The following is a 27,457-nucleotide window of genomic DNA, read 5'->3' as shown; positions in this document are numbered from 1 at the left end:
AGCTGCTTATAGGAGCTCATTTTACAAGGGCTCTAAAACCTGTGAGTGCAGGGCAGGCTGGGAGGACGCGGGTCCTGGTGCGCTGTGGCCCATGCGGCTCCATCCTGACTGTGGATTCCAGGCTGGCTCTTGGTCACGGAAGTGATGTTAAATAAAACCCAAGCACTGTGGGGAAAAAAAAAAAAAAAGAGGGTGTGGCAAGAAAACATTAGAACTTTATTTAGGGAATCCCCTGGAGGTCCAGTGGTTAGGACTCTGGGCTTTCACTGCTGAGGGCCCGGGTTCAATCCCTGGTGGGGAGCTAAAGTCCCTCAAGCTGTGTGGCGTGGCAAAAAAGAAACAAAACCAAAAAACAAAACCAAACACTTTATATATATTTTTATCCCTTTTCTTTAGATTTCTACTTGGGGATGTGTTTTATCATGTGCATAATAGACTTGTACAGTGGTCAGTGTGTGTTAGTGATCTATTGCTAATGATCTCTCCAAAACTGAGCAATTTAAACCGAAGAATAGTTATCATCTCACTCAGTTTCTGAGGGTCAGGAATCTGGGTGCAGCTTAGCGGGTTAGTTCTGGCCCAGAGTCTCTCATGAGAGTGCAGTCAGGATGTATAGCCATGCTACAGTCATTTGAAGACCTGACTGAGACTGGAGGATCAGCTTCCAAGATGACTCACTCACAAGACTGGCAAGTTAGTGCTGGCTGTTGGCAGGAGGTCTCAGCTCCTCACCACACGGGCCCCTCCACAGGGCTGCTTGAGTGTCCTTGCAACATGGCAGCTGGCTTCCCCCAGAGCTAATGATCGGAGAGCACGAGGTGGAGGCTGCAATTTCTTTCATGACCTAGCCTCAGAAGTAACACTCCATCATCTCCACAGCATCCTAGTGGCTCCCCAGTGTGGAAAGGAACCACACGAGAGTGTGAATTCCAGGGGGTGAGAATAATCAGGGTCCATCTTGAAGGCTGGCTGCCACAAGATGTATAGAATTATTAGATGAGTGAATGTGCACTGGGGACACACAACCAAAAACACTGTACTGATGTTGGCACCTGAACAGCCAAGTTAAAGACTGACTACAGGGGCCCGTGAAGAGTTGCAGGCAGGGCAGTGGTGAGGTCAGAGCTGTAAGCTGAACAATGGCCTGGCCTCGGGGTGGGTGCTGGGTCAAAGGTGGGTCCCTGAGAGGCAGGGGGCTCTGTCAGGAGGCTGCTGAGTTGGTCTCAGTAAGAATGTGTGAGGCTTGAGGCCAGAGAGGGAAGGTCACAGGGGCAGAACGTTGCAGAAGAATGGAGCTGACCTGGGGGCTGCTGAACACAGAGCGAAGGGGGGGATGGGGGCAAGGGCAGCAGTGCACCTGACCAGGGTCCACAAGGCTCCTGGAGACCACAGAGACTGCTGGTTACACTGAAGGCAGGGTCTTGGGTGCTGCCCTGTGATGAGGCCACAGTGGAAAGAAAGCAGACCAGGACGGAGTCCCCCACTGTGGGGGAAGCAGAAGAAAGAACCCCAGGAAGTGGGGGTGACCTTCAGGGCCAGCTCTGGGGACTCCAAGTGCCAGATTAAAGACGGTCAAGGAGAAAGGGGTCTGGGCCTCCTATCGGAGTGAGTCAGGAAGAGGGAAGTGCTTTTCTGGCAGGTGGAGGCGGGGCCTGGGCAGCTGGGGGACGGAGAAGGGGCTGGTGGGGAGAGGGACGCTGAGAAGGAAGGATGCCGACGGCCAGAGGTCCCCAAGAAGGATGTTAAGGGGGTGGAAAACTAGAGAAGCAGAAAGAACCTAAAGGCTGCTATCAGCCAGATCTGAGTTCACCTTATCTAGGAAGTGGGTTTAATGCCCATCTCAGAGTTACGTCAAGGTTAAATAAGGTAATGAGTGGAAAGCCCTTAGAACAGTACCTGGCACGTACCAAGTGCTCTGTGCATGCTACCTATTTTTATTCTTATTATTATCACTAGCAGCACAGCCAAGAGCTGAGTTACCTCCAGGGCCTCTGCATGAGGGGAAAGGGGGAAGGCTGGGTCAGGATAGCAGAGGAGGTCTCTCCCCAAATCCCAGAGGGTGGTGAGGAACTTCCCCGGGGGCAGAACTGGGGCCCTGGGGTGTTGTCTGAGTTAAGACAGCCCCCTCCCCTTCTATGGAGGAGACCTGTGTCCTGAGCCCACACCTGCTCACACTTCTCTCTCAGAGCGCTTTTGACCTCGTGTTTGGAGTGGGCCCCAGACCCAGAGGGTTGGGATTCCACCTCGTGCCTCTCAGCACCCTGTGGGCTGCAGAGTTGTGTGCCCAGCAGACCCAGCAGAAGAGGTGACAACAAATGGGCAGAGGGGCACAGAGAAGGCTCTGTGCTGACTTTCCAAAGAGGGTGACCAGTGGTTCCCCAAATCTAGCCGAGGCTGACTTGGGCTTGGGTGGAGATGAGACAGGGGAGGTTAGGGGGCTGCACTAGGGCTGGAGGGCTCAGCGCCAGAAGCAGCAGCAGAGAAAGAGGGAGCTCTGAGCAGGAAGCGGGGGAGCCACTGCACACAAGTTTCAGATGTGAACTGATAAACCCACCCAGGGGCTTCAACATCCCCTCCCTGGTGCTGGGCGAGAACTCGCCTGTGTGGAGGGGCCGCAGCGCCCCGTCTCCCATAGGCACGCCCCATCTCCTATAGGCACGCCCCATCCTGGCTCTGTCCTCCCCAACCCCACTGTCTTTTGTGCTGGGACAGCCAGGATCCTGTGACCCAGGACCCTCTCTCCTCTTTCCTACTTTTAGAGGGTGAAAATTTTAGAAAATTGTAAAACTCCAAAGGTTTCCAAGTTTTATTTAACTTTCAAGTTTACCCAGTAACAGAGAACAGATCAAGAGGCCAAGAGCAATAACCATTACCAGATTCTAACATGTGCCAGGCAGTGTAACAATGGCTTTACGTGTTTTTTCCCTTTATTCCTCACAAGAATCCAACAAAGTAGTTACTATTCCCATTTAACAGCCAGGGAAACAGGGTCAGAGGCGTTAAGCCCTTTGGCCAGTTGCAGTGACACCACGCCTCTCATCTTGACCTACGACCACCTCCTCCCTGGCTCTCTACTGCCCCCGACCATACCTCCTTCACCAGGACCCACGGCAGCCAGCCGCTGCCCTCTTACAGCCCTCCCGCAGGACTTTTCCTGGTATTTATAAAATCCGCCTGAAGGCCTCAGGCCTTGCTGACTCCTCTGACCCATATCCTACTTCTCTCCCTCCCCTGACCCTGCTCCACTGTGACCTCTTTCTGTCCACCAACATTACAAACTTCTTCCTACCTTGCATCCTCTCTCTACCTGACACACTCCCCCACCCCATGCTTCATCACAGTTCAGGTCTCAACTCAAATGTCGCTCCAAGAAGAAGCCGCCCTGACCACCCTGTCTAGACTAGCAAGGACACACACCCAGTGGTCACTTTCTTTCCTCAATAGCACCATCATTATCTTAAACTCCCTGCATTCCTTTACTTGCTACTCTCTGTCCCCACTGGGTAGGCCCCCCAAGTTCCCCGAGGGCAGGGACACTGTGTTCCCAGCATTTCAAACACTGGCACCAAGGAAGATCCAAATTAGTATTTGTTGAAAAAAACAGAGGGGGTGAAGAGGAGCCAGGCTTTTTAAAAATAATAAATTTAAAAATAAATAAAAGCGGGAAAAAAAAATAAAAAAAGAGGATCAGGCTTTGAACTCCAGTCTGTGTGGGAACCCAGCGCGCCTACCACTCAAGCACATGTGGTCTCCCTAAAGGGACAGGAAAGAGCTCTTTATAGATTTGGAAGAATACATCCCAAACTGCTAACATGCTTCCCTCTGAGGAGTATGTGGAATGAGATGGGGAAAGAACTTTTCTTTAACCACGCGTATTTCTATATTTATTTGCAGTTTTGTAAGGTATGTGTATTAGTGTTGTAACCTAAAACATAACGCATGCACAACTAGGGGATTTCACCCCTTCTCAGTGAACTCTCCTTAACCCCCTAGATGCAGACGGGTTACCTGCACACAGCTTCCTCAGCTCACAGCTTTCTCCCTTCAGCCAATGGCAGAGAATGTGAGCACAGCCTCAAACCATTTGCTCCTACGCAGAATCAAGCTAAAAGAAGGGTTATTGGAAAAGGCGGTGCTTCTCCATCCAGCAAGACATCAGAATCACCTGCGACGTTTCCTGAAAGGCAGACACCACCGCCCCCCCCCAGTCCCACCCCCAGGACTGGCCTCTGCTGGATTGAGTGCTGCTCAAAAACCAGCAGGGTGATCCAGAGAGGACCCCTGCTTTAAGGGCCACACCTCTGGGGATCTCCACCTCTAGCCTTGGATCTGGTCAGGCCAGGGCAGCACCCCCCAACGCTGCCCCCCAACACTGCCCCTGGGGGTTGGTCTTTTCCATCCAACTCTCAAATCTGGCAGGAGTGGCTACAAAATTGCCCTTTTGCACAGTTCAGGACTTAACCACCCCACCTCAGCCTTCCTCCCTGGGGTCCCTGAATGCGAGATAGAAAGAGGTAGGTGGGATCCCCCAGCTGGTGTCAGCAATGGCTCATCTATGCTGCAGTTGAGGCTGGTGTGAGGGGAGCCTGTCAAGCATATGAACAGTGGCAGACGGGAAGCTGAGAACGAGTATCTACAGAGCAGCATCTGAGAAACTTCAGTTAGGATTTAGGGCCCAGGAAAACCTGACTCCCTAAAAGAGCCAGAAGTTTTTCTCCTTCATAACATACACAACATACATGTATATGTATGTATGTATGTATGTAATGGACCATTTCCCTTTTTGCCCTGTCTACCAGGAAGCTCAGAAATCATATTTACCCTCATAGCTAATACATCTGTTTCTCCTATTTTTACCTTTGGTATCACATTCTATTTTCCTACCCTTATTATTTGCAAAACTGCTTCAAATATTTCCTATAGAGATGGGGCAGACATAAAGAAATCCAATGAATATTCACACAGCATTTCTTATCAGCAAACCTCTCTGAAGGTCACTGCCAGAGCCCAGCTCTGTCCACGGCTCCAAACATGAATGAAGTGTCCTCACTATTTTCTTTAGAGACCATTGTGCTGCCCGACAGGACTGAGACAGCCCAGGGGAGTGGTCAGGGCTGGGCTACATTTGCAAGTCCTCTTTCTGGGTCTGTCAGTGACCTTGGACCAAGCTCCAGCCCCGCCCCACCCCACCCCCAGGCCCATTCTTCATTATAGACCCTGAAGCCTTGATTTGCAGGTTCCAACAAGGCCCGTTTCAGGCCACTCTATCCTGTGGGGTGGGGAGTGCAGAGGGGGGGAAGAAGGATCTGACCTTACCAGACCCATCCCTATGCTCCCACCCGGTCTCCCCCCTCACCCGGGGCCCAAATAACCAGGCCACACACCAGGTTTCAAGTATCTGTCTCTTCCTTTCACTCTCTCAAAAGAAAAAATAAATAAATTGCAGAAGGCGGCAGCATTTCCAGTCTTCCCCTGGTTCCCAGACACCCTACCCCCAACCCTGCCCCCCCCACATTCCCGCTCCCTAGACCCATCCCTCCCCATTCCCCCAAAAAAAAATCCCAGAAAAAAAAAAAAAAAAGCCACAGTTAGACCTTCCACTCATGCAAACCGGCAAAGAAAAAAGGTGGGGGGCATGTAGAAAGCAGGGGGCTCACAGTGGAGTCCCCCTACTTATCCCCCCAAAAACCACCTTTGAGAAGAAAAAAAATGGAAAAAAATAAATGAGAAATCAAGGGACAGGGGGAGTTATGATGGGGGCAGGGATGACCCCAGACCCTGCCTCGGGAGAGCGCGGTGGCCTGTAGCCCTGCATCCCTGCAGCGGGGTGCTCCTTGAGGGGGGCCCTGACTTCCGCAATGTGTGTAGGAGAAGATGGGGGAAGGCAGGTGGCCCCTGGTGGGTCTGTGTGTGCGTTGGGGGCGGGCAGGGGCGAGGGGTCCTAAGGAGCTAGGGCTCGGGATCAGGAGCCCAGGGCTCCCCCCCAGACCCCAGGTTCCTGGGGTTCAGGAGTCCAGTTCTGGGGTGCGGGGATACATGCAGAGGAGTGTCCCCCCTCCAATGGGCTGGATCCAGTTAGAAAGGAAATAAATAAGAAGGGGTGGGAGGGAGGCTGGAGGTGCGAAGGGCGTGGGCAATTCAGTCCAGACCAAGGGCCTGGGCGATGGAGGCGGGGTGAGTCCAGGCCAAGCCAGGGCAGGAATCAGAGTCTCTCTCGGGCTGGGACCCAGATGTAGGGGCCTGAGAGGTCCTCGATGACGCGCTTCACCTTGTGGTAGATCTCCTCAAAGCTGTCTCCCTCCACGATGGCTGGGGGTAGGGGGGGAGCAGGGAGTCAGGCCCAGAGGGGCACCTTTTTCTAATTCTCCTATCCACATGCCGCGGGGCTGCACCCACCCAAAGGGGACACCTCTCTCTAAACCACCCACCCAGTGGGGGCCCCCTCTTTGAATCTGAACCAAAGGTGCCTTGTGTGCACCTCACCTGAGAAGCACTCTGTGAATTCCTGCTCCAGCTTGGTGGCTCTGTCGAAGGCTTTGCGGGCTTGCTCCTCTGTGATCCGCTTATTAATCTCTCTGTGGACAGTGAGAGACACACAGACCTGAGGGTGGGTCCTGCCCCACCTTTTATCTCCTCCATCCAGAGCTGTGAGGTCGCAACCAGTATTTTCTCATCTGGAGCACGAAGCAAAAAATACAATTCCTGGGCTTCCCTGGTGGCGCAGTGGTTGAGAGTCCGCCTGCCGATGCAGGCGACACGGGTTCCTGCCCCGGTCCGGGAAGATCCCAAATGACGCGGAGCAGCTAGGCCCGTGAGCCACGGCCACTGAGCCTGCGCGGCCGCAACGGGAGAGGCCACAACAGTGAGAGGCCCGCGTACCGCAAAAAACAAACAAACAAACAAAAAAACAATTCCCAATAACCTCTGGGGCCACAGACGGGCCCCCTCCCCATGATCCACCCCAGCCGGGTGTGGCCACTCCAGGGACCTCTCCAGAGCCTCAGCCTTCCAGCCGGCAGCCCCAGTGAAGGGATTAAGACTCTAACTCCCGACAGCCCCGAAGCCCTGGCTCGGCCTAGAAGGTGTGTACCCCCAAGGGTTGCTGGGAGTTGTAGTCCTGCCTAGCCCGGGGCAGGAGAAAAGGAAAGAGGCCTGGGAGTCCCAGTATCCTCTGGGTTCCAGCTCTAGGTGCAGATTTCCCTGAAGGGCTGCCGGAGCTGCTGTCTAGGGTTCTGAGGGAACAGTTCAACACAGAGGCCTTCTGAGGCCCAGAGCCACAGGTGTGGGCGAGCAGAGGGGAAGCCCCCCGGGACCATACTCACAGCACATTCTCCAGGGAGCGGGGGCGGATGAAGATGGCGATAGGGTGCAGGTGGGCCGCCTGCAGCCGCCGCACGGCATTGGCCGAGACATCGAGGATGCAGTGCTTCCCCTGGGGGCGGGCAGGGGGGGCGGAGGCGGACCAGCAGGTGGCGGGAAAGGACACAGGTGCCAGGAGAGGACACAGTTCATGGGAAGGTAGGGAACGGGGGATTGGCCGAAAGGGAAATGACATGGATGTCGAAAGACACGCGGACAGAGAGAGTTGAGGCAGGAAAGGTATGGATAGACAGAATGAAAGACAGAGAGAAAAAGGCGAGGGGCAGACGGAGGGCAAGGGAGGGGTCAGCACAGGAGGGAGGGAGTGGGGGGAAGGAGGGAGGTGTGAGGAACCAAAAGATGGGGCAGAGCAAGGCGGGGGGGGGGGGGTCGCGAGAAGCAAAGAAAAAGGAGAAAGGAAGTAGGATAGAGGGAGGAGGGAGGGGAGGAAGTAGGATAGAGAGAGGAGGGAGGGGAGGACGGACAGAGGACAGACAGATGGAAGGAACAAGGAGAGACAGATGGGAGGGAGGAGAGGCAGATGGAGAAAGGAGCCATGGAGGGAGAGGGCAGGGTGGGGGCAGCAGGGAGAAGGTGGGGGCAGAGGAGTGGGAGGGGAGAGGGGAGAGGGCCAAAGGGGAGCCGGCAGAAGGGAGGGACCGAGTGGGGGGAGGCCGAGCCACCAAGGGCAAGGCCGCAGGAAGAGAGGTGAAATGGGGCAAGGAGGAGGGCAGGGGAGGAGAGGGGACAGATGGCAGAGCAGAGTTTGGGGTCAGGGACCAAGGGAGGGAGGGAGGCAGGGAGAGCGGGGCACCAGAGAGCAGGCGGGCAGAGTTGCCCAAGAGGAGCAGGAGGTGGAGAAGCGGAGTGGAGACCCAGCAGGGAAGAGACAGAGAGAGAGCGTGTTAGAGAGCTAAAGGAAGGCCACGGGGGGCGGGCAGGAGGACGGCGCCGCGGCTCCTACCTGCTCGGCCACCTCGCGCACGGACTGGACGCTGGTTCCATACAGGTGGCTGTTGTACTGGCCGGCCTCAATGAACTTGTGCGCCTGGATGTCCTTCTCCATTTTCTCCCGGGATGACACGAAGTGGTAATCCCGGCCATCTATCTCATACTCCCGCTTGGGCCGTGTCGTATCTGCCAGGAAGTCACCCCACCACCCAAAGATCTAACCACCATCCCTCTAGCTTAAACCCTGCCTACAGCGACCCCCCCCCCCCCGCAGAGTGCCCAGCCAGTCCTTCAGGGAAGGGGGCAGCTGGGGAGACTTCCTCAGCAACCCCGGGTCCTCCAAGTCCCCGGCCTGGAAAGGTCACCATGGAACATGAGGGTGGCTGAGAAGCACCCTTCTCTGAGAACCCGTATGTCCGGCTGCATCCCAATGCCCGGAAGCGGCTCTGCCTGTGTGACCGCTTGGGCCCCCCTACCCATTCCAAGGCCCCGGCACTCACGGGGAACACAGGATCCAAACTTGTCGGGGAACTCGGAGAGGAGATCATCATTGGCACGGTCCTTGGTGGGCCCGAGGATGATGATGGGGCGAGCGTAGTGCACTGAGGAGAGAGTGCGGGGTCAGGTGGGGAGCAGAGCAGGGAGCAGGGGTGGCTGGGCCAGGTCGCACAGCCAGACCTCACCTTCCATCTGTGTCACCGTCTCGTAGCTCAGGACCGAGTCTTCTCGACCTAGTGGGAGGCAGGGCGTCGGCAAGGGGGCTCTGATGCAGGGGACCTGGGGCCCTGTGCGAGGCTCAGGGCCCCTCTCACCTCAGGTCTTCCCAAACTGACCCTACGTACCCTGTGATCCAGAGCTGGAGCCCCAATCCTAGGAAGAAAGAGCAGGCCATGCGATTGGTCAAGAGTCCAGGCCCACGAGCCCCCCACTCTTCCACCCAAGCTCACGGCCTCCTCTACCTACCTTGGCCTTTAACCTTGACCACTCCCGTCGCTCAACCCTGTGGGATACATGGAGGGATGGTGGGGGGGCGTGTAGGGAAATGCCCATGAGGAGCCCGATGGCCTCACCCCGGGCCAGCTGAGAACCCCATCTCTCAGCAGCCCCTGGGCCCCGTGCTCCTAAATGAGGCGTTTGCCAGAAGTGCTCATGTGAGTCATGGTGCTGCTGGGAAGGCCCAGCAGACGGATTCCCAAGGAGTCAGTAGGCAGACCCATGTCCTCCCTACTGGCTGCCCAGCCTGGGGACCTTGGGAGCGTCAGTGCCTGGGGCAGAAAGGCTCACCGCCGTTTGCTGGGGATAAAGCCGATGTCATCAGTCTCGCTGTCAGAGTGGACCCGCCGCGCCTGCCACCACTCCTCGTCACTGGCGTCGATGACATGCAGCACATCCCCAAAGCGGAAGCTCAGAGCCTGGCTCAGGAAGCCACAGTCCTTGGTCTTGTCGTAGTCAAACAGGGCCCTGGAGGGCAGGCGGCCTTTGGTCAGAGCCTGGTGAGGACTCCGTCCCCCAGGACCCAACCTGGAGGTTCTGCCCCGGGGTCTAGAGACAAGCACAGGTGCCGTGGATTCTGAGAAACCCTAGAACTCATGATCATGAAACCCCGAAACTCATGATCACCATAACTATGAACTGTCATTCAGTCCACACTGTGTCAGGGATCAGACAGGCTATGGATTCAGTGCAATTTCTAGAGTAAGATCTAGAACGGCACCCTCCCAAGAAAGCAGTTGCAGTATGCACACACGTCACAGTCACAGGGGCAACGTGGACCCGAACTCGTAAGGGAAAGAAAAAAAGATCACTCTCTGCAAACTCTGGTTACCCTCAGCAGTATGAAACTCCTGTAAGTCATAACCCCTGAGGTCAGGACAAGGGAAGGAATGACCGCAGAGATAGCAGAGATGTTGAGCAGATCACTGGGGCTAGAAAGATGGGAAGGGACCCCAGGATTGCCCGGCATCACCTGGGAGTCAGAACTGACCAGCCCTGGGAGCCATCTGAAGCCTGCAGGGAGGAAAGGGCCAGACGAGGCTCCGGTCTGAGCCGGGCATCTGGGCGGATGGAGGTGCCATTCAGGGAGAGAGAACACTGACTGGGTGGGACAGACAGCACGAGCGCACGGGAGAAAGAGGTGAGCTCACAGTTTGGGACATGTTGCGTGTGAATGCCTGTGGGACATCCCCATGGACGTGTCCAGAAAGCAGATGGCCAGAACTGCAGGTCTAGACCTCGAGGAAGAGGTCAGGCCAGAGCTGACAGCTCTGAGCGACATCTGCAGAGCGAGTGGCAGGTGAGGCCATGGGAGTGGACGGGCCCCCAAAGGGAGAGAAGGGAAAAAGCATCAGACACAGCGCCTAGGCCTGCGGAGAACGAGAAAGAGGAGCCAATGGGAGAAGGAGCCCCAAGAAGGTAGCAAAACGCCACCGGAGAGATGGGGACAGACTGGAGAGAGCGGTGGTCCACCTCCCCTAGACTGCGTTGTCCCACGGGGCTGGGCAGGCTGCAGCAATATATTCCAAAAGCCGAGAGGCCCCCTGCTCTGCCAGGTGTTACCCTTTGAGTTACCAGATTGTGGGACAGCTGGGGGTACCAGGGCAGGTGCCAGGGTGACCAGGGCTAGTGGCAGTAGGGATCACAGGGACTACTTCACAATGCTAACCTGTGCGGGAATGCCAGCTGAGCGTCGCCAGCTGAGTGTTGGCCGGCGGGGGGGGGGGGGGGGGGGGGGCAGCAGGGTTGAGGGGGAAAGCTGGCTGGGGGACGAGGGGCACAGGAGGACTTGGAGCCCAGCCCGGGAAGCGTCCGACCTGATGTAGAAACCCCTTTTGGGATTGCTTCGCAGGGAGGCAGTCCCTGAGCCCAGGCTGCTGTTCATGAGCTGTTCCCGAAGGTCGTGGATCTTGGCCTCGAACCGGCTGTACTCTGAGGAAGGACAAGAAGGTTCCTGAGCTCGGGCCCCATCCTACCGCCACCCTCCCTCGGCCCCTGCTGAAGCCAGGAGCCGAGGAGACAGAGAGCTGAGCCCACGAGAAGGCGCGCTGCAGGCCCGATACCTTCCGGTTTATACTGAGCGATGATCGTGACTGTCTGACCCGCGTTCTTCAGGGCAATGGCAGCCTGCTCGTGGCTGGCGTTGCGGAGGTCAACACCATTGACCTAGAGAGAGCAGGAGAGGCTGAGTCACTGGAGATGCAGGCCAGGCTCCAGCCCACAGGGCTCTGCCCTCAGGGGAGGGGGTGGTCCGGGCAAGGGCTGGCCTTCCCTCACCGAGAGGATCTGGTCCCCCTTCCGCAGCTCCCCACTGAGGTCCGCAGGGCCCCCGGCCAGGATGAAGGAGATGAAGATGCCTTCACCGTCCTCGCCACCCACGATGTTGAAGCCCAGGCCCGTGGATCCCCGGTGGATCACGATCCGCCTCGGTTCTCGGGGGATGTCTTCCTCCCCGAGCAGGTCCTTGGCCACTGGGGAGTAGCGCCGAGGGGAGGTGGGGGTCATGGCTGTGGGGTAGTCAGTGCCCAGGTAGCTGCTATGACTGATCTCGTTGTCCAGGTGCTGGGAATAGGCTGGGGGAAGACGTGGGCGAAAGGATGAGATGGAAGTACATGGAAGAAGACAGCGCCCACCACCCCACCTCCTCCCTAGGGAATCAGCAGAGCCAGACTCGGGGAAAGGGGAAGTTACTGTGCCAGAGAAACAAGGCTGGGGTGGTGAAGGGGGCGTCAGGTCACAGCAATGTCAGGGGCAGGAATTCACAGGTGACGTCGAGGTTGGTGCTCCTAGGGGACAGTGGATCTTAAGGGTACGTGACCTCGGTATGGCAGGGATCACGGAGCCAAGGAGAATATTAATACCAGGCTTTGGGGTTTTTCGTTTGGTTGTAGCATCTCTCAAATCCCTTCATCTATGAAATTCCTCTCCCTTCCCCCCCACCCCTTGGCCATTCATTTGTTGAAAAAACTAGGGCATTGTCTAGCAGAATTTCCCACATTCTGCTAGGGAAATTCTAACAGGTAAATCACTGCTTGCATCCCTGTCCCTGGGGTGTTAACCTGCGCCTCTGCCCTGTATTTCCTGTACACTGGTCATCCAAAAAGAGACTCAAGTTCACTTTTTGGCAAGAATATTTCATAGGTGGTGCTGCGTGCTTTCTGCATTATGACAGGATGCAATACTGTCCGGTTGCCTTTTCTTAGGTAAGACAAATCTGTAGGTTCAGGGATTGTCAACCTGATCCATACATTGTAAAGCCCCCCATCAGGCTTTCACCTAAGAGTTTTAGCAGCCACTGATGATTGTTGCCTGGTCCTCACAGTTCACTGGGGACAGCAAAATAGCGCTGATATTCTATGTTTGTTTGTGTTTTTTTTTTTTGAGGGAGGAACATTTATGAGTGAGAATTCGTCTGTAAAAGAGAACGTTCCTGGGCTTCCCTGGTGGCGCAGTGGTTAAGAATCTGCCTGCCAATGCAGGGGACACAGGTTCGAGCCCTGGTCCGAGAACATCCCACATGCCACGGAGCAGCTAAGCCTGTGCGCCACAACTACTGAACCTGCGCTCTAAAGCCCGCGAGCCACAACTACGGAGCCTGCATGCCACAACTACTGAAGCCCGTGTGCCTAGAGCCTGTGCTCTGCAACAAAGAGAAGCCACCACACCGAGAAGCCCGCGCACCGCAAATAGTAGCCCCCGCTCGTTGCAACTAGAGAAAGCCCGCGCGCAGCAACGAAGACCCAATGCAGCCCCAAAATAAATAAATAAATAGATTCAAAAAAAAAAAAAAGAACGTTCCCATATCAACCATTTGGTTACTCTAAGGTGCAGTTTGTACAGAAAGGGAGAATAAATGCTTGACTCTTTCCCTTTACTTGCCAGTTTTCAGAATGGATGAGTTCCCTAGCATCCTCTAAAGGTACGCAATTGTTTTGAAGTATCATTATAATCCTGTAGATTTTAACATATCTAATGAGTTTTGGTTGAATGGCCAGTTTCAACTTCTGTGTCTTTGACACGACCCTTTCATATCTTCCTCGCTTTCTAGTATGAAAGATGTTACAAGCTCATCTTGCACATTTCTTGCTCAAGATTTGGAATTGAAAAAAAAAAAAAAAAAAGATTTGGAACTGGCCCTTTCTCCAAGGAGCCAAGGTTCCTTTTGGTAGGTTGTGGTGTTTAGAAACAAGACCATGTGATTTTAATATGGTCTTACAGTATGATTTCAGATTTGGACGGAGCAGTCACATCTCGTTATTCTTTTCCAAAAATTTCTTAGCTATTCTCCCAAATGTATTTTTCCAGTTGGGGGTAGGGGGGACATTAAAATTCTGATGAGGACGCATAAAATGTAGAGATTAACTTGGAGAAGATTGAGATATTTAGCATATTATGTTTTTTGCGTCAGGAAGCACGATGTGACTCTCCAATTCTTCAGTCTTCTTTTATGTCCTTCAGTAAAGTTTCATCATTTTTTTCATGTAAATCTTACACACTTCTTGTCAAGCTTATTTTTCTACGAATTTTATAGAGCTTTTCTCCTATGGCAAAAGGGATCTTTTTACCCATTACATTTTATGGCCACTTTCTTAACCCTACATATTATTTCTAAGTTCTTTGGTTAATTCACTTAGATTTTAATCTAGATGGACAAAAGTATAATTTACAAATAAGGATAAGTTTGTTTCTCCCCTTTCAAATGTAAGTAACATCTATTCATTCTTTTTCTCTTGCTACACTGCCTGAAGGCTCTAAAGCAGTGATTCTCACGCAGGGGAATTTCGCCTCCCAGGGGACATTTGGCAGTGTCTCAAGACATTCTTGGTTGTTCTCACTGGTGGGGAGGGGTACCATTTCATCTGATAGACAGAGGCCAGGGCTGCTGTTAAACATCCTACAGGGCACAGAACAACCCCCTACAACAAAGAATGTCAACAGTCCCAACACTGAGAAACTCCGCTCTAAAGCAATGTGGAATAACAGTAGCAGGAAGAGGCATCCTTGCCTAGTTCCTAACTTAATGTACACACTGCTAGGATTTTATCATTAGAATGTGTTCATTGTTAGTTTTTGATAGCTATTCTTCAATCACGTTAAGGAAAATTCTGTTCCTAGTATACTAAGTTTCCCTCCAAAAATAGGATGATGGATTTCATCAAATGCCTTTTCCACATCTGTTTGAAATGAACTTACCCTTTTTCTCCCTTAACTTTTTAATACAATAAATCATACTGAGAGGTTTCATAATATGAACCACCTTTAATTCCCTGAAACAAACCCTACTTTGTGACAATGTTATTCCCTTAATACACTGCTGTGTTTGTTGTGCAACTATGTTATTAGATACTTTTACATCTCTGTTCAGAAGCAAAATTGGCCTATACTTTCCTTCTTCTTCCTTTTTTTTTTTTTTTTGCCACACCGCACGGCTTGCAGGATCTTAGTTCTGCCACCAGGGATTGAAGCCAGGCCACGGCAGTGAAAGCCCAGAATCCTAACCATTAGGTCACCAGGGAACTCCCTACTTTCCTTCTTTTTATATAATCTTTGTGACCATTTTCAAATGCCCTCATAAAATGAAATGTGAGATATTTTATCTTTTCTTATATTCAAAAAGAGCATAAGAATTATCTACTCCATGAGGATTTGATAAAATTAGCCATAAAACCATCTGGGCCTTGTGCCCTCTGCGGGAGGAACCATTGACAATCTTTTCTAGTTCTTTGATGGTGACCGATTTTCCATCTATTCTCCAACCACAGGAAGTGACAGAGGTTGTGGCCAGTTCAGGGGAAATATCTGAAGAGGAATGGTCACCAGGGATGTCATGGGGTGACTGAGATGGGGCACGGGCAGCTCTGGGGTTTGGAGGGCTCTCACAGGTTGTGATGTCTGGGGGAGCATAGCTGTCACTCAGGTAGGCATTGCTGGGCTTGGCCACCTTTAGGTAGACAACATCATATGTGTTCTTCAGGGCTGCCACGGCATCCTCATGCATGACGTCCTCCAGCCCCACACTGTTGACCTAGGGTCAAGGGAAGCAGAGCTCAGACAGAACCAGAAACATCCTCAAGACGGATGCACTGAGGGTGAGCCGATGAGGAAGCCTGGGCCTGCTCAGGACCAGTAGGCAAGACCTAAGTGTGGGCTAGAAAAGTGATGGGGGTCCTCACCGCCAGGATCTTGTCTCCAATCTGCAACCTCCCATCCTTGTGGGCAGCACCCCCTTCGATAATCTTGGTTACATAGATGCTATTATCTCCGGGGATGTGCTGGTTCCCTACACCTCCAGCAATGCTGAAGCCAAGACCTAGATGGAGGGGAAGGCAGAGGTGGGTGCCCAGGTACCTGGGGAGCAGGCCTTGGGGCAGCGGACAGTGGGATGGGGGTGGAGACATAACAGGTTACTACCTTTAGGCCCCTTGATGAGCTTGATCTCCATGAGCTTCTCAGCCGGGGGCTTCCGGCGCATGACGTAGAGGCGGACGATGGAGCCTGCCTCTTTGAGGGCCTCCACCGCGGCTGAGTGGGTCACCTCCCGCACGTCCACTTCATTTACAAACAAGATGCTATCGTTGACCCTGAGGGCAGCAAAGTGGGCCTGAGCCAGGAGCTTCCTGCTGCCCTGGCCCTCCCTTTCCAGGGAATCAGCATCCTAACCCCTGTCTCTTCTCCCCACCTGAGACGGCCATCCTGGGCAGCAGCCCCACCAGGAATGATCTTGGTGATGAAAATGGATGGGTCGTCACCGATGTGTGGGTTATCAGTGCCACCTGCGATGCTGAAGCCCAGACCTGAGTTACCCTGGGCAGAAGGAGGGGAAGAGGGTCAGCTCCCCTCACCACCCGCTCTAGACAGGGCAAGGGGGTAGGGGAGTGGGTCGGGGAGTTGTGACCAGAGCAGGAAGGGACAGGGTTAAGAGGCTGGCCACAGAGAAAAAACGGGCACAGAGAGAAGCACAGACAGGGAGCGAGGGGGGAGGACCTTGGAGGGAGGAGCCTGCTCACCCTTTCCAGTGTGATCTCCTCGTATTCCATTTCCCCCTCTGTCCCGTTCACCTGCAACTCCAGCACGGGCCAGAAACACAAGAGCAGTGAGACAGACTTCCTACCTGAGAACCTGGCCCTACCCTGGCTGCTGGGACCCAGGCCCTCCCTGTCTCCCTCCTCTCTTCTGTAATGGCCACAAAATCTAAACAACTCACATATCCCGGGGCTTCTAGGGTATCTGTGTTGACAATCACAGGGGGAGAATTGGCCTGTGAGGGGAAAAAGGAGACGAAAAGCTGCCTGAACCTTGGCTCAAGAGGGAGCCGGTAACCAAGAGTCCCACCGGCCTGGCTACCTTCTCAGTGTCTTAACCCAGCCCGCTCTGCTACCCTTGACTCCCTGAAGGACCCAGCCTCAGTCCGTGTTACATACACACACACACACATACACATGCTGGACCCAATTCTGCCCAGCCCAGGCCCCCTGCATGTGGAAGGAGGTGTCTGAGAAGGAGGAAGGGAGAGACAGCCAGATAGGGGAGCAGCAGATGGTAAAGGGTTGGCTGGAGGGGCGCCTTGGGGGGGGGAAAGCGTCTCACCGGATGTAACACCACAGAGTGTTACATGCCTTATGCGCTACACACAGACACCACAGGACTTATGTCCACTGGGTCCTGCTCCCCCTTCCTGCCCCCATCCCTCTCCCTATCCGCCCACATACACCCAGATACCTTCATAACCCTCCCTCAGATTTGCCCCTCATTTTCACACACATTTGCCCTAAACCCTGGGCCCCGGGAATCCGGGGTTCCCCCAGATGCAGGCCCCACCCTCCCTCTCGCCCACCCACCATTAAATCTACTCCTTCCTCTAGGGACCCTGTTGCCTAGCAACGGTATCTAAGCCCAGCCAAGGCCTGGGGAGACCCACCTCCTGGAGGCCCCGTCGCCAGGACAACAGGAGGGGGAGATGGGGCGTGGCCTAAGGACAACCAGATTCCCAAAGGCAGAAGGGATCCTCTAGCCCCGCCTTTCCTGACCTGGGCCCCGCCCCCTCCCCCCCACCGCCGCGTTAGCCCGGCAGAAATAAGTCCAGGCTGAGGAGGATTGAGGGCGCAGCGCACCCTGAATAACTTCCTTTCCTCCCTCCCGTACGCCCCTCACCCTATGCAGTGCAAAGAACATCAGGAAAGGGGAGTGGTGAAAGACATCCGGGTCCTATCCTCTCATCTATTCTCCGCCCGCCCACCACTTCATCCGGGAAAGGGTTAAAGTGGGGTGTGCCCAGGTCCCTGACGTCAGTCGCCTCGACGCAGCAGGGTCTCTAGATTCCAGGGCGGAGCCCGGTTTAGGCCGGTCCTAGGGGCTTCCCCAATTGCCTGGGCAACCGAAGCCACGTTTCCATGGCAATGGGGGAAGGCGGCCAAAAGCCTCCTTCCGGGGTCCCCAACCTATCTCCTCCTTAAACAAGTATTTATTTGGAGCCTACCAAGCGCGAGGCACTCATCACGGATTCCCCAGACTCCTCGCTCTCTCCTTCCAAAGGGTCCCTCCTCTCTCCTACTGCTATTTGTCCATACTACACAGTTTCAAGCTCTATAGTTGATTTCATATCCATAAATCTATTAACACCATCCTCCGACCCTTCAAATCTCAGCAGATGCTAACTGTCCAACCAATAGCCACTGACTGCCCAACTCTCATCCGCACGTCCATCCTCTATCCCACAGCCTATCCTCAATCGCCATCCCCATCCTTATCCTAGAATTTCCTTTCCCAGGCCCCATCTTGTATCCGCAACTACCTTCATCTGTGTCCCTCTCTCTACCCCACCCGATAACCTCCATCTACATCTCTGCCCCACCCTTCAATTCGCATCTTCCATTCTCCATCCGCTTCCCTGTCCACTTCCCTGTCCGCATCCTCCCATTCGGGCCCATCCCTTATCAGTCTCCTGCTCTTATCCTCCACCTTAATTTCTGATTCCCCAGAGAGATCAGCACCACCCTCCCTTAGTTCATCCTCAAACCCTCAAGATTCTATGACCAAATCACAATCCTTCATTCTCAACCCATTCCCCCTCTCCTCTGAAAATTGAGGTTTCTCCTGTCCCCCAGCTCAGGCCTTGTCATGGGACCTCCCTCCCACACTCATGGCCTCCAGCACTCTCTCCTTCCACTTCCCTCTGCTTCCTGGGCTCAGATTCCAAATGTCCCTAGTTCTGTACTAACTACCACCTTCTCTCCTCTTCTCCTTCCCCAGGGACTTAATGGCCCCATCTTGGGGGAAAAAAAGCATCTCTAGGAATCCTCTGCACCATCTCCTCATCTCCAGAGCCTTCCTTTCCTTCCTCTCAATCAGCTCGACCTGCTGCCCTGATTTCACAGTCTCATCCTTGTCTGTCTCCTGGCCCAGGACCTCTTACCCTTCTGTTGCCTCTCCACTTTGCTACCTGCCTGAGAACAGTCTTTTTCTCCCTCTCCAATTCCTCTCCTACCACATCCTTCTCACCCCAGAACCTACTGCTGCCCCCTCTCTGCCTCCTCATCTCTAGGCTCAGAAACCTCCTCACCATCTTCTTGGTGAAATGTCAACAACCCCCCCTTCCAGGGCATCCCACAAGATCCTAGAATCTCACCCCTGACCCCACAGTGTTCCCATGAATCTCCCTGCTAGCCTGGTACACTCCATCCTCCCCAGCCTGTGCCCCCGGAAGAGGAGATTGAGGGGGAAGAAGTTGGGAGCCGGCTGCCGAGGCAGAAGGCTGATCAGGCCGCAGAGGGCCTGAGCTGGGGATCAGGGAGAGGGAGAAAGAGAGTGCGTGGGAGGAAGAGAGAGACAGCATCTAGAACCAGCCCGCCAGCCAACAGGGAGGGAAAGGCAGCGAGGGGGGTGGCGCACAGGAGGGGTGCAAAGGCCGGGGCAGGGGATGGAGGCAGAAAGGCCCGGGCGACTAGTCTCAGGCCAGACAGATGGAAAGGGCTGGAGAGCCAGGCCCAGAGGCCGGAAGTGGGGGGGAGGAGGCAGCGAAGGGACAAGAGCAAATGAGGGCAGCGCTCTGGCCGCAGAAAATGGAAATGGAGATGGAGGGTGTGAAGGAATGAAGAGGGCTGGGGCGCGAGAGCATCCTGGGGGATGCACACATCTCAACACACGTGCGCACAGACACGCAGACACACACACGCACACGCACACACACACACTCCTGGCTGTAAGCCCTACACCCACTCCCAATTGCCTGGCCTCTCTTTCTCCTCTTTGGTAATCAGGTGTTTCCAACGCCCCAAATGCCCCCTCCCTCCCCCGGCCCCAGGAGCCCAAGCCCAGCTCCCCAGCCCCGGCCTCCCCCCACCTACGGCTCACGCCCTACCGGGCCTTGGGGGATGTTGTAGCTCCGAGGCTCCGAGGGCCGCACTGGGGAGGGGGCCGCCTGAGTCTCCTACCTTGAGGGGGGAGAAGTGGGCGTGGCCCACGACCCCTTGGACGGCCTCGAGGTGGGACAAGTTCCTCTCCGCCACGTGCACCAGCTCGGGGGCGTTTACCTGGTTGGGGAGGTGGGCCGGGCTGTGCTCCAGAGGGGGCGTGTCTTCATCTTGGTAGCGGTATTTCTGGGGACGGGGACGGAGGCGTCACAGGGGCCGGCCCAGCGCCTCGGGCTCCAGGCTGCCCGCCCCGGCGCGCCTCCTCTTCTCCCCCCCGCCCCCCCCCGCCCCCCCGCCAGTGCAGTGCGGAAGGCCCTGGGGCCTGGCCAGCTCCTCCCCCTCCCTGTCCTCCAGCCCATTGGCTCCCCTCTCTCCACCTCCCCACATCCCCCTCTCCCGCCAGGGCCTCGGCACCTCTCCTCTCTTCCCAAAGCCCTGCCCCATCCCCCAACTCCTTCAACTCCCAGCCTAGGACCCCCGCCTTCTACCCAGCACACTCCTTCCTCTGGCTTCCGTTTCCTCACCCCTCTCCCAGAGCTCCAGCCCCTCTGACACGTGCACCCCCGTTCTCTACATCCATCCCCAGCGTCCTTGCTTTCCTCATCAGCTTCCCCCCATTTCCTCTTTACCTCAATCCCACTGCCTCCTTCCAGTTGCTTCTCCCACTCTGTACCCCACCCCACCCTCCTTGCCTCAGTCGCCCCACTGCAGCCTCTACCCCTGGAGTGAGTGGCTCTCCAGCACCTTGCAGGCCCCAGGCAGGGACCACAGTCAAGCCCTTCAACTAGCCGGTACTTGGCGTCAGCCCCCCTGGCAGGACACAGCTAAACCCGGCCAGCTGGCCTCGCCGGTTCCCAGGTCATCGGCAAAGGGGCCCCAGGAGTCTACCCCGCCTCTACAAACGCCTACAGCCCAGGCAGCTAATCGGATATACTAGAAGGAGAAGGGGGGGAAAGGGGGAGGAACAGAGACAGTAGGGCTCAGAAGGGGGGCAGGAATGGGTGTCAGCTTCCAGGTTTGCTGACTGCGGGAGGGGGTAGAGCCTCAGAATGAATTCCTGGTCTCCCTCCGGCCTCTTGGAGTGAGAGACCCAACCTGACCCCTGACTCCCTTCCTAACTAACCACGTGCCATCTCAAGGGCCTCCCATACTACCTTAATAGGGACATCAGTAAATGAGATTAACTGGGGACCAGAGAGAGGAAAAGGGCAGCTGGAGATAGTGAAGGGCAGTGCCCCTGCCTGGGTCCTCCCACATCTGCCTCTGCTCTCATAGAAGCAAATCCTCCCCAAAACCAGGCTCCATGGCGGAGGGGGAGGCTGCCATATGCAGGGCTCCCTCAGAGACTGGAGAAGACAGAATACACTCCCCAGTACACGTGGGTGAAAAGAGAAGACAAGATTTCCCTCTCAAAAAAAGTATCTGAGAAACTGAGAGGACCCCAACATTTGGAGACCAACAGTTACAAGGTCAAACTGGAGGAAACTTATCAAGGTCAATGCCTGATGCTACAGTATGACTGAAAATTCTGAGGATGAGGAACCAAGGCTGAGGATGTAATCCAACTTTGGCCGTGGTTAAGGATGAAGTAAGAGAATAGGAAGAAGAAGATGGTACATGGAGATTCTCAAACCCAGGACACACCTTGATACACCTGAAGAGGCTTAAAGAAGGAAAACATGGGGCTCATCAAGGTACACTCTGTTTTCTGGCCTTGGAGAGAGACTTGACTTGGAGACAGTCTCGGAGAGAGAATACCAAGCTCCCTCCAGGTTTCCATATCATGAACACCAAAAGTGGAGAAGGGAAGCTAGGGGAAGTATAAGCTAAATAACCCTCCTCAAAGCTGGGCCCTCCTGGATAACAGAATTCGATGAAATGAAAGAGGTTGTCATTCCACACCCTGAAAAGGTGGTCTTCAGCCTGGACAGTGCGAGATCTGAAGGACAGAGCCCCAGAACTGGAGGGGCCAGGAAGAAAGGGAGGAGGCAGCTGTGCCTCCGCTTCACAAGGCCCCCAATTCCCTGCATGATACATGAGGCAGGGCCAAGGGTTGCAGCTTCAAGTTTTGGAGTCAGGGGAAGGGTTTGAGCCCGATGCCCCTCCATCTTTATTTACCCCACCTCACACAGAAAATTCCCAAATCTCGATGAAGAACTATCAGGGTGCTAGAAGTTTGCAAAGGGACATTTCATTGTTTATTCTAGATAGGAGATGAAAGTAAATTTGTAGCACAGTGAGACTGCAGACACCTCTCCCTGCCTCATCCCCATGGGGAGCAGGGGTGTCTAGGACTGAGGAAAAGGCTCCTCCTGATTGGGAGACAAGGTGAGGGAGACGGGGAACAAGGAAAGGGTACCAAAGTTCCCAGAATGTGGCTGGAGGAGGTTAGGGCCTGTGCTCAGTCCCTGGACATTTTCTAAGTAAATGTAGTAAGGAAAAACCTCTGGAGAGGTGGGGCTGGGAGAGAGTCATTCGGAAACTGCAAACTGGTAGGTGGGGGTCGGGGTCAGCACCTCTCATCCCAGATGACAGGACAACTAAAGCAGGACAGGCAAGAAAGGAGGATCCCCTCTTTTACCCTACAGGGACTCAGGGCTGCCGCGGGGCGACAGCTCCAGTGCTATTGGGATCAAGTCTGAACCCCCAATATATTAAGGCATAGGATAAATCAAAAGGCTGGGGGGTGCTGTTGTTCTTTCCCCCTTGGCTCCCTCCTCACCGGAGCCCCAGTTACAAGAATGACCTGGAACCCAGCCTTGTACCCCCAGAATAGAGGGGTGTGAGTGAAAGTGGATGATCATAGGAGGGGCGACCCACTGTGCCTGTCCGCGAGACACTGCAACCCAGAGACCCCACCAAGCAGAAGGAAGAGCGACAGCACTTGAAGCTTGCACCCTGAGATTTGGGGGGTCCGGGAAGAGGGGAGCGGGGCCGGAGCCCGTACCGCGGCACGTACCACGCAGAGACACATGGAGGCGAATCTGTTCCGAGCCGACATGGAGAAGGGGAGGGGGACTGAGGGGAAGGGGTGGGTGGGAGAGCAAGGGTCCCAGGGTTGGGGGAGGGGGAGGGGCAGAGGGGCGGGGGCTGCGGCTGCCGCGGCAACTGGAGGCTGCAGCCTGGGGGGGTGGGGGGTGAAACGGCGCCTGCGCAGTGCGGGAGAGCGTCACGATGGGAGAGAAGGGGTGAGGGGAGACCCTCTTAGCCATCAACTTCCCTGGTTCCAGCTGTTTCTCTGTGCACTTCACCTTCCACAGTATATTCCTATTCCTTTACAAATAGACTCACTCCTAAAATTTACCAATTTATCGCTCTGGTTCTCTGGGACCCCTTATTCTATCTAATCTCCCACCCCTAAAATCACCAGGTCCTAACTATTACAAAACCTCACTGGACTCTCAGGGTGCAGGGAAGGAAGCAGCTCTTCTCCCTCATTTCAGAAGGACCCCCAAGGGATCTAAACTGCCTCCCACAATCCCCTCCCCCCAACCTCCCCAAAGATTGTTAATGTAGACAACATCCCCACAGATGCCAAGACACCTCCTATTCTAACCAGCGGGAAAGCCCCACATGATAGCCAGACAACGCTTTCCAAGAGTTGAAGGACCACAGATCCTGTTGTGCCCTCAAATTAATCTACCCTTGAAATCATCCCTATTAAAATTATATCTATTCCCCCAATCCACTGACAGAGACCTTGAAATTAGTGCAACTATTACCCTTGCTCTAATGTAAACACCCAAATAAGCAGTCCTCAAATTTGTTTGGGGTCCCCTGTCCAAATCCTTGAACCTAATGAGATACTCATGAGTTTCTAATATACCGTTCCCCAATACCACCAAATCCCATTTCAGGGAATACGTAATGTAATTTAAAGCTGACCTTCTAAATTCAATCGAAACCTCTTCAATTTATTACCAAACCTTTAAATTAAGAGATGTTTCCCTATTCCTTTTCTTTCCCCCTTAAGTGCATACATTACTCCCTTTTCTGGCTGCCCTCCCCTACATCTCAACATTCCCCCCACCATGATTCTGAATTTTAACTTTGTTGGAAGATTACTCCCAAATATATCTATCTCCCCCACACCCAAGTCTCAAAAAATTTTTACCAAAATAAGATCTGGCCTGCAACTTGCAGTGACCCACAAATCTCCCATAACACCCCAAAATGACTGCCTCAGATGTCTTGCATTTTGTCCCAAACTGAACCTGAAAGCATCTCTTCCAAATATTCTCCCATTGAACGCCCACCTTTCCAACCCTTAAAGCCCAGTGAGCAGTCCCCTAAAATCTGCTTCTCTTGGCTTTTCTAAAATGCCTACATATGGTAGAGAGGACGGACTTCCCTAGAACCTGACCCATGCCCCCTCTCTCCCCGTTGGTTGGAATCTGTTAGATGCGCCCCCGAGATGACCCCCAAGGTCCTAGTTTCATATCTGGATAGAACGCTTGGATCCGGGAGCCAGTGCGGAAAGGGCTGAACTCGAAATTCCTTCTAGAAAAGAAAATGCACAGGCCCTAGTTCTCCACCAGTGGGCGCTGTGGCCCATTAAGACCCTCCCCCATCCCCCATTTCCTTTTTCCCTCCATTTTCCGTTTCCCCGTTGCCTGGCAACGCAGCAATCCAGGACTTTGCTGTCGCCTAGCAACCGTCTCCCTGGAACATAGAGCTGAGGTAGGAGGTTTTGCTCTGATGGAATCCGAACAGGCCTCCATCTTAGGAAAACTGAGACGTCAGATCGCCCAACCCCCGGATTCTCCTTTCCAAAGACCCCCGCGCCCCGCAGTTTCTTAGACAACAAGCCCCTCAAACCCTGTCTCCTTTCGGCACATGGGACCACGTCACGCCCCTGCCGGGTCAGCCCCGCCCTCATTTCGGGCCGGTTACCCAGCCTAAGGCCCCGCCCCTTTCGTTGCCCGCCACCCTTGGTAGAGTAAGCCAGACCCCGCCCACCTGCCTCCAGGAGACCGCGCCTCCGTCCACTTCCCGCCCATTCGCTCCCCCGGCCTCGCCCACACTGCCCCTCCGCCACGCCCCAGTCGGCCAATGAATGAGGCCGTTGGCCACACTGCCCCGCCCCCGGCATCTTAGCTTTGCCCAATAAGGACCACCCGGAGGGTTTAACCGCTTCGCCTCCGGGACTCTGGCCAAATACCCCTGGTCTTTCCCCACTTTCCCCCCTCCCCCACTTGTTCTGCTCCGCCCCCCGCCCCCCTCGCCCGGCCCTCAAGTCCGCCACGCAACTTCAGTCGTCGCCGGTTACCATGGCAACGGCGGCAGCAGCGCGGGGAGAAGGGGGAGGGACGGGGGCGGAGTGGGAGAAAGAGATGCTCAGAGACAAGAGATACACGCAGAGAGCTAGGCACAGAGTAAGACTAAGTGACAGCTATAAAGGCACAGTTAGCACAAAGCACAGGACCTGGCACATTGTAGGTATTCAATAAATGATCCTTAAATTACTGCGGCAGAAGTCTAAATATAGGCAATGAAAGATGGAGGACTCAGACGGAGCCGGGAAGCTCAACGACCGCAAAGCGTGAGCACCGTCTACCCTACCCAGCATTTTGGGGGGGGACAAGTGCCATGTGCCCCCTGCTGGCTCCTCCTAAGCTAACCCTCCGCTGCCCTGGATAGAGATGAACCACAACTCCCAACAGCCCCACGGGCAGCAACTCGCCAACACCGACAGATCTTGCGCCTCAAGGCCTTATGGGACTTCGAGTCCCCGCCATCCCGAGACTGACAAGTTTTCCGGCCAAGGAACGTGGCAAGCCTGGGTCTCCACACCTCTGTAAAACCACAAAATGCATGATCCTCTCTGCGCAAGACTCCTTCCTTCGGGGATGCTCAACCCTGGGCTCCATCGAAGAAGCAGGATTCTTGAAGGGAAATGAATAAACCCATCCTCCCAGAATAGCTGCCACTGCAGACAAACCCCTCACCCTTGCTCGTGTATGTGTGTTCACATGTTGGAAGCAGAGCCCACACATTCCAACTGGCTTTCTGTGTACACCTGCACATAAGGGACCATAGCCAGGGAGCCTAAGGCTAAGAGGCAGGCTAAGGGCAGGAGACAGGAGGAACTGAGAATCAGACAGACATTAAAGGAGAGCAGGCCAGAGAAACTGAGGCACAAAAATCCACTGAAACTACAGGGATGGGAGGAAGAGGCAGTATGGGAGAAAGCCCAAAGCCCACAAAATGGGGGATAAGCAAGTAGCCCTGGAGAGGCGGTGGGGGCTTGGACTTAAAGGTCCCCAGCCCCCAGTCTCCTCCATCCATGCTCACACATGCATGACGCATGTGTAGATGCATGTGTATATACATATATGAGTTTGTGGCAAAGAACATGTGTGTCCTCAGCTCCCTCCCCTGAGAATCTGCAGTTCCCACTAAATATAACCCCCTCCCCAGCCTGTGACTCACCCAGACCCCGCCTCCCGGCCCCCACTTCCTGTCCCACCCCCCAACCCCCAGCTGCCTGCCACCCGCCCAAGCCTCCCTCCACACACCAGGCATCCAGCTTTCCAGTCCCAGAGTCTTACAGCCAAGACCTAGGTATTCTGCATCCCACCAGAAGCTTGCTAGTGCTCCCCATCCAAGATCTCCTGCACTTGCCAGGCTCCAACCACAGGGACACCCTTGTACAGATCTTCACTGCTGCCAGCCCGGCCTTTCTCCTACACCTTCTCACCCCAGTAACCTTAGATCCAGGTGTCTTCCCCCACCTTGATCCCAAGTGTCAGGGGTAACAGGAACATTCCCCTCCATCTGCTCTTCTCCCTCCTTCTCAACCAGGGGTAGATTCAGTGTGGGAGGAAACGGGGATGTTGGGCACCTTCCTGGGCCACCCCCAAATTTTGCACCACGCACCTGGTGCCCCTCCGCAAATCCCCTCTCCCCAAACCTCTCATCCTCCTCCTCAGGAGCTGGCAACCTCAGCTGCTGCAACCTTCTACCTCCCAAGGGAATACCCCAAATCCTAACCTCACCTGGTCCATTCCCTCAGGTGATCCTATGTCAGGCCCCAGCTCTCTGACAACTCCCAAGTATCCCCATTCCACATGATCGAACCCTAAATTGACAGTTCCCTCAAATTGAGAGCGCCCCCAAATGTATCAGCCATGAGACGCTTCTTTTATAGCCTGAAGGCCCACCCCTTCCCTGCCAGCTGACACCCCCAGACCAGTCAGGTACTCACAACCAGTAACCTTCTACCCTCAAGCCAGGAGCCCTGTGAAATTGGGCAAGGCACCTGGAAGCCAGCTTGTCCTCCAAGAGGGAAGAGGTCCCCCCCGCCATGCAGTCCACCTCCTAACATACAGCAAGCAGGACTCCCATGTGAGCCAGGCTTCTCCTTAAATAAGTCTCCCTCAAACATCATTGGTGAACCTCAAAATCCACCAGATCCCCCAAGTCACAGAATACCCCCAATTTTCCATTTCCCTCAAAGGGCTCACTCCAGGGGGCACCTGTGGCCAAACCCAGCATTTTCTCAGATGTGAACCCCCAAACTAAATTATGACCCCCGCAGATACATCTTCTGATGCTCTCACCCCAGGGCCCCCAGCCGCGGATTAGGCCTGACTAACCCCTCCCCACGAACTCATACCCTCCCCCCAGTTTATAGGTCCCCCCTCATGCTTACCTTGGTTGTCACTATACAGAGACAGTCCATGTTGGGGGGCCTGGCCGCGGCGGCGGGTAAGGGGCTCTGACTTCATCGGAGTTTCGTTCCT

General features: G+C 54.7%; 1 protein-coding gene across 6 annotated transcripts; it reads right to left on the bottom strand.

Annotated features, from left to right (window-relative positions):
- Positions 1-71: 71 nt before the first annotated feature.
- Positions 72-27,457, bottom strand: DLG4 (discs large MAGUK scaffold protein 4). 6 transcript variants are annotated; one of them, XM_082679838.1, is made up of 20 exons: positions 27,367-27,457; positions 19,734-19,898; positions 16,508-16,561; positions 16,311-16,370; positions 15,983-16,107; positions 15,715-15,884; positions 15,477-15,613; positions 15,184-15,328; positions 11,581-11,876; positions 11,367-11,469; positions 11,121-11,235; positions 9,595-9,771; positions 9,274-9,310; positions 9,153-9,180; positions 8,994-9,041; positions 8,811-8,912; positions 8,324-8,496; positions 7,323-7,432; positions 6,484-6,575; positions 72-165 (listed from the first exon to the last, which is right to left on the bottom strand). In XM_082679838.1, exons 1-20 carry the CDS (start codon positions 27,394-27,396, stop codon positions 134-136), a joined length of 2,199 nt encoding a protein of 732 aa, XP_082535964.1. In that variant the 5' UTR covers positions 27,397-27,457; the 3' UTR covers positions 72-133. The 6 variants fall into 6 exon arrangements, with proteins under 6 accessions (XP_082535964.1, XP_082535962.1, XP_082535963.1 ...); XM_082679836.1 differs by lacking the exon at positions 72-165 and adding an exon at positions 5,410-6,309; XM_082679837.1 differs by lacking the exon at positions 72-165 and adding an exon at positions 5,410-6,309 and having other exon boundaries at positions 16,311-16,361.

The sequence above is a fragment of the Grampus griseus genome (assembly GCF_964374135.1).
Source record: "Grampus griseus genome assembly, chromosome: 20".
NCBI classification, from domain to species: Eukaryota; Metazoa; Chordata; class Mammalia; order Artiodactyla; family Delphinidae; genus Grampus; species Grampus griseus.
This window is presented reverse-complemented; position numbering and strand designations above follow the sequence as displayed.

Bases quoted from the DNA above. Each gene is read 5' to 3' on its own strand.
- DLG4 (XM_082679836.1), bottom strand. From the start codon at position 27,396: ATGGACTGTCTCTGTATAGTGACAACCAAG. The intron at 9,181-9,273 runs GTAGGTAGAGGA...CTTTCTTCCTAG, and splicing joins GGTCAAGGTTAAAGGCCAAG to GATTGGGGCTCCAGCTCTGG. The intron at 7,433-8,323 runs GTAGGAGCCGCG...GCCCGCCCCCAG, and splicing joins TGCGCGAGGTGGCCGAGCAG to GGGAAGCACTGCATCCTCGA.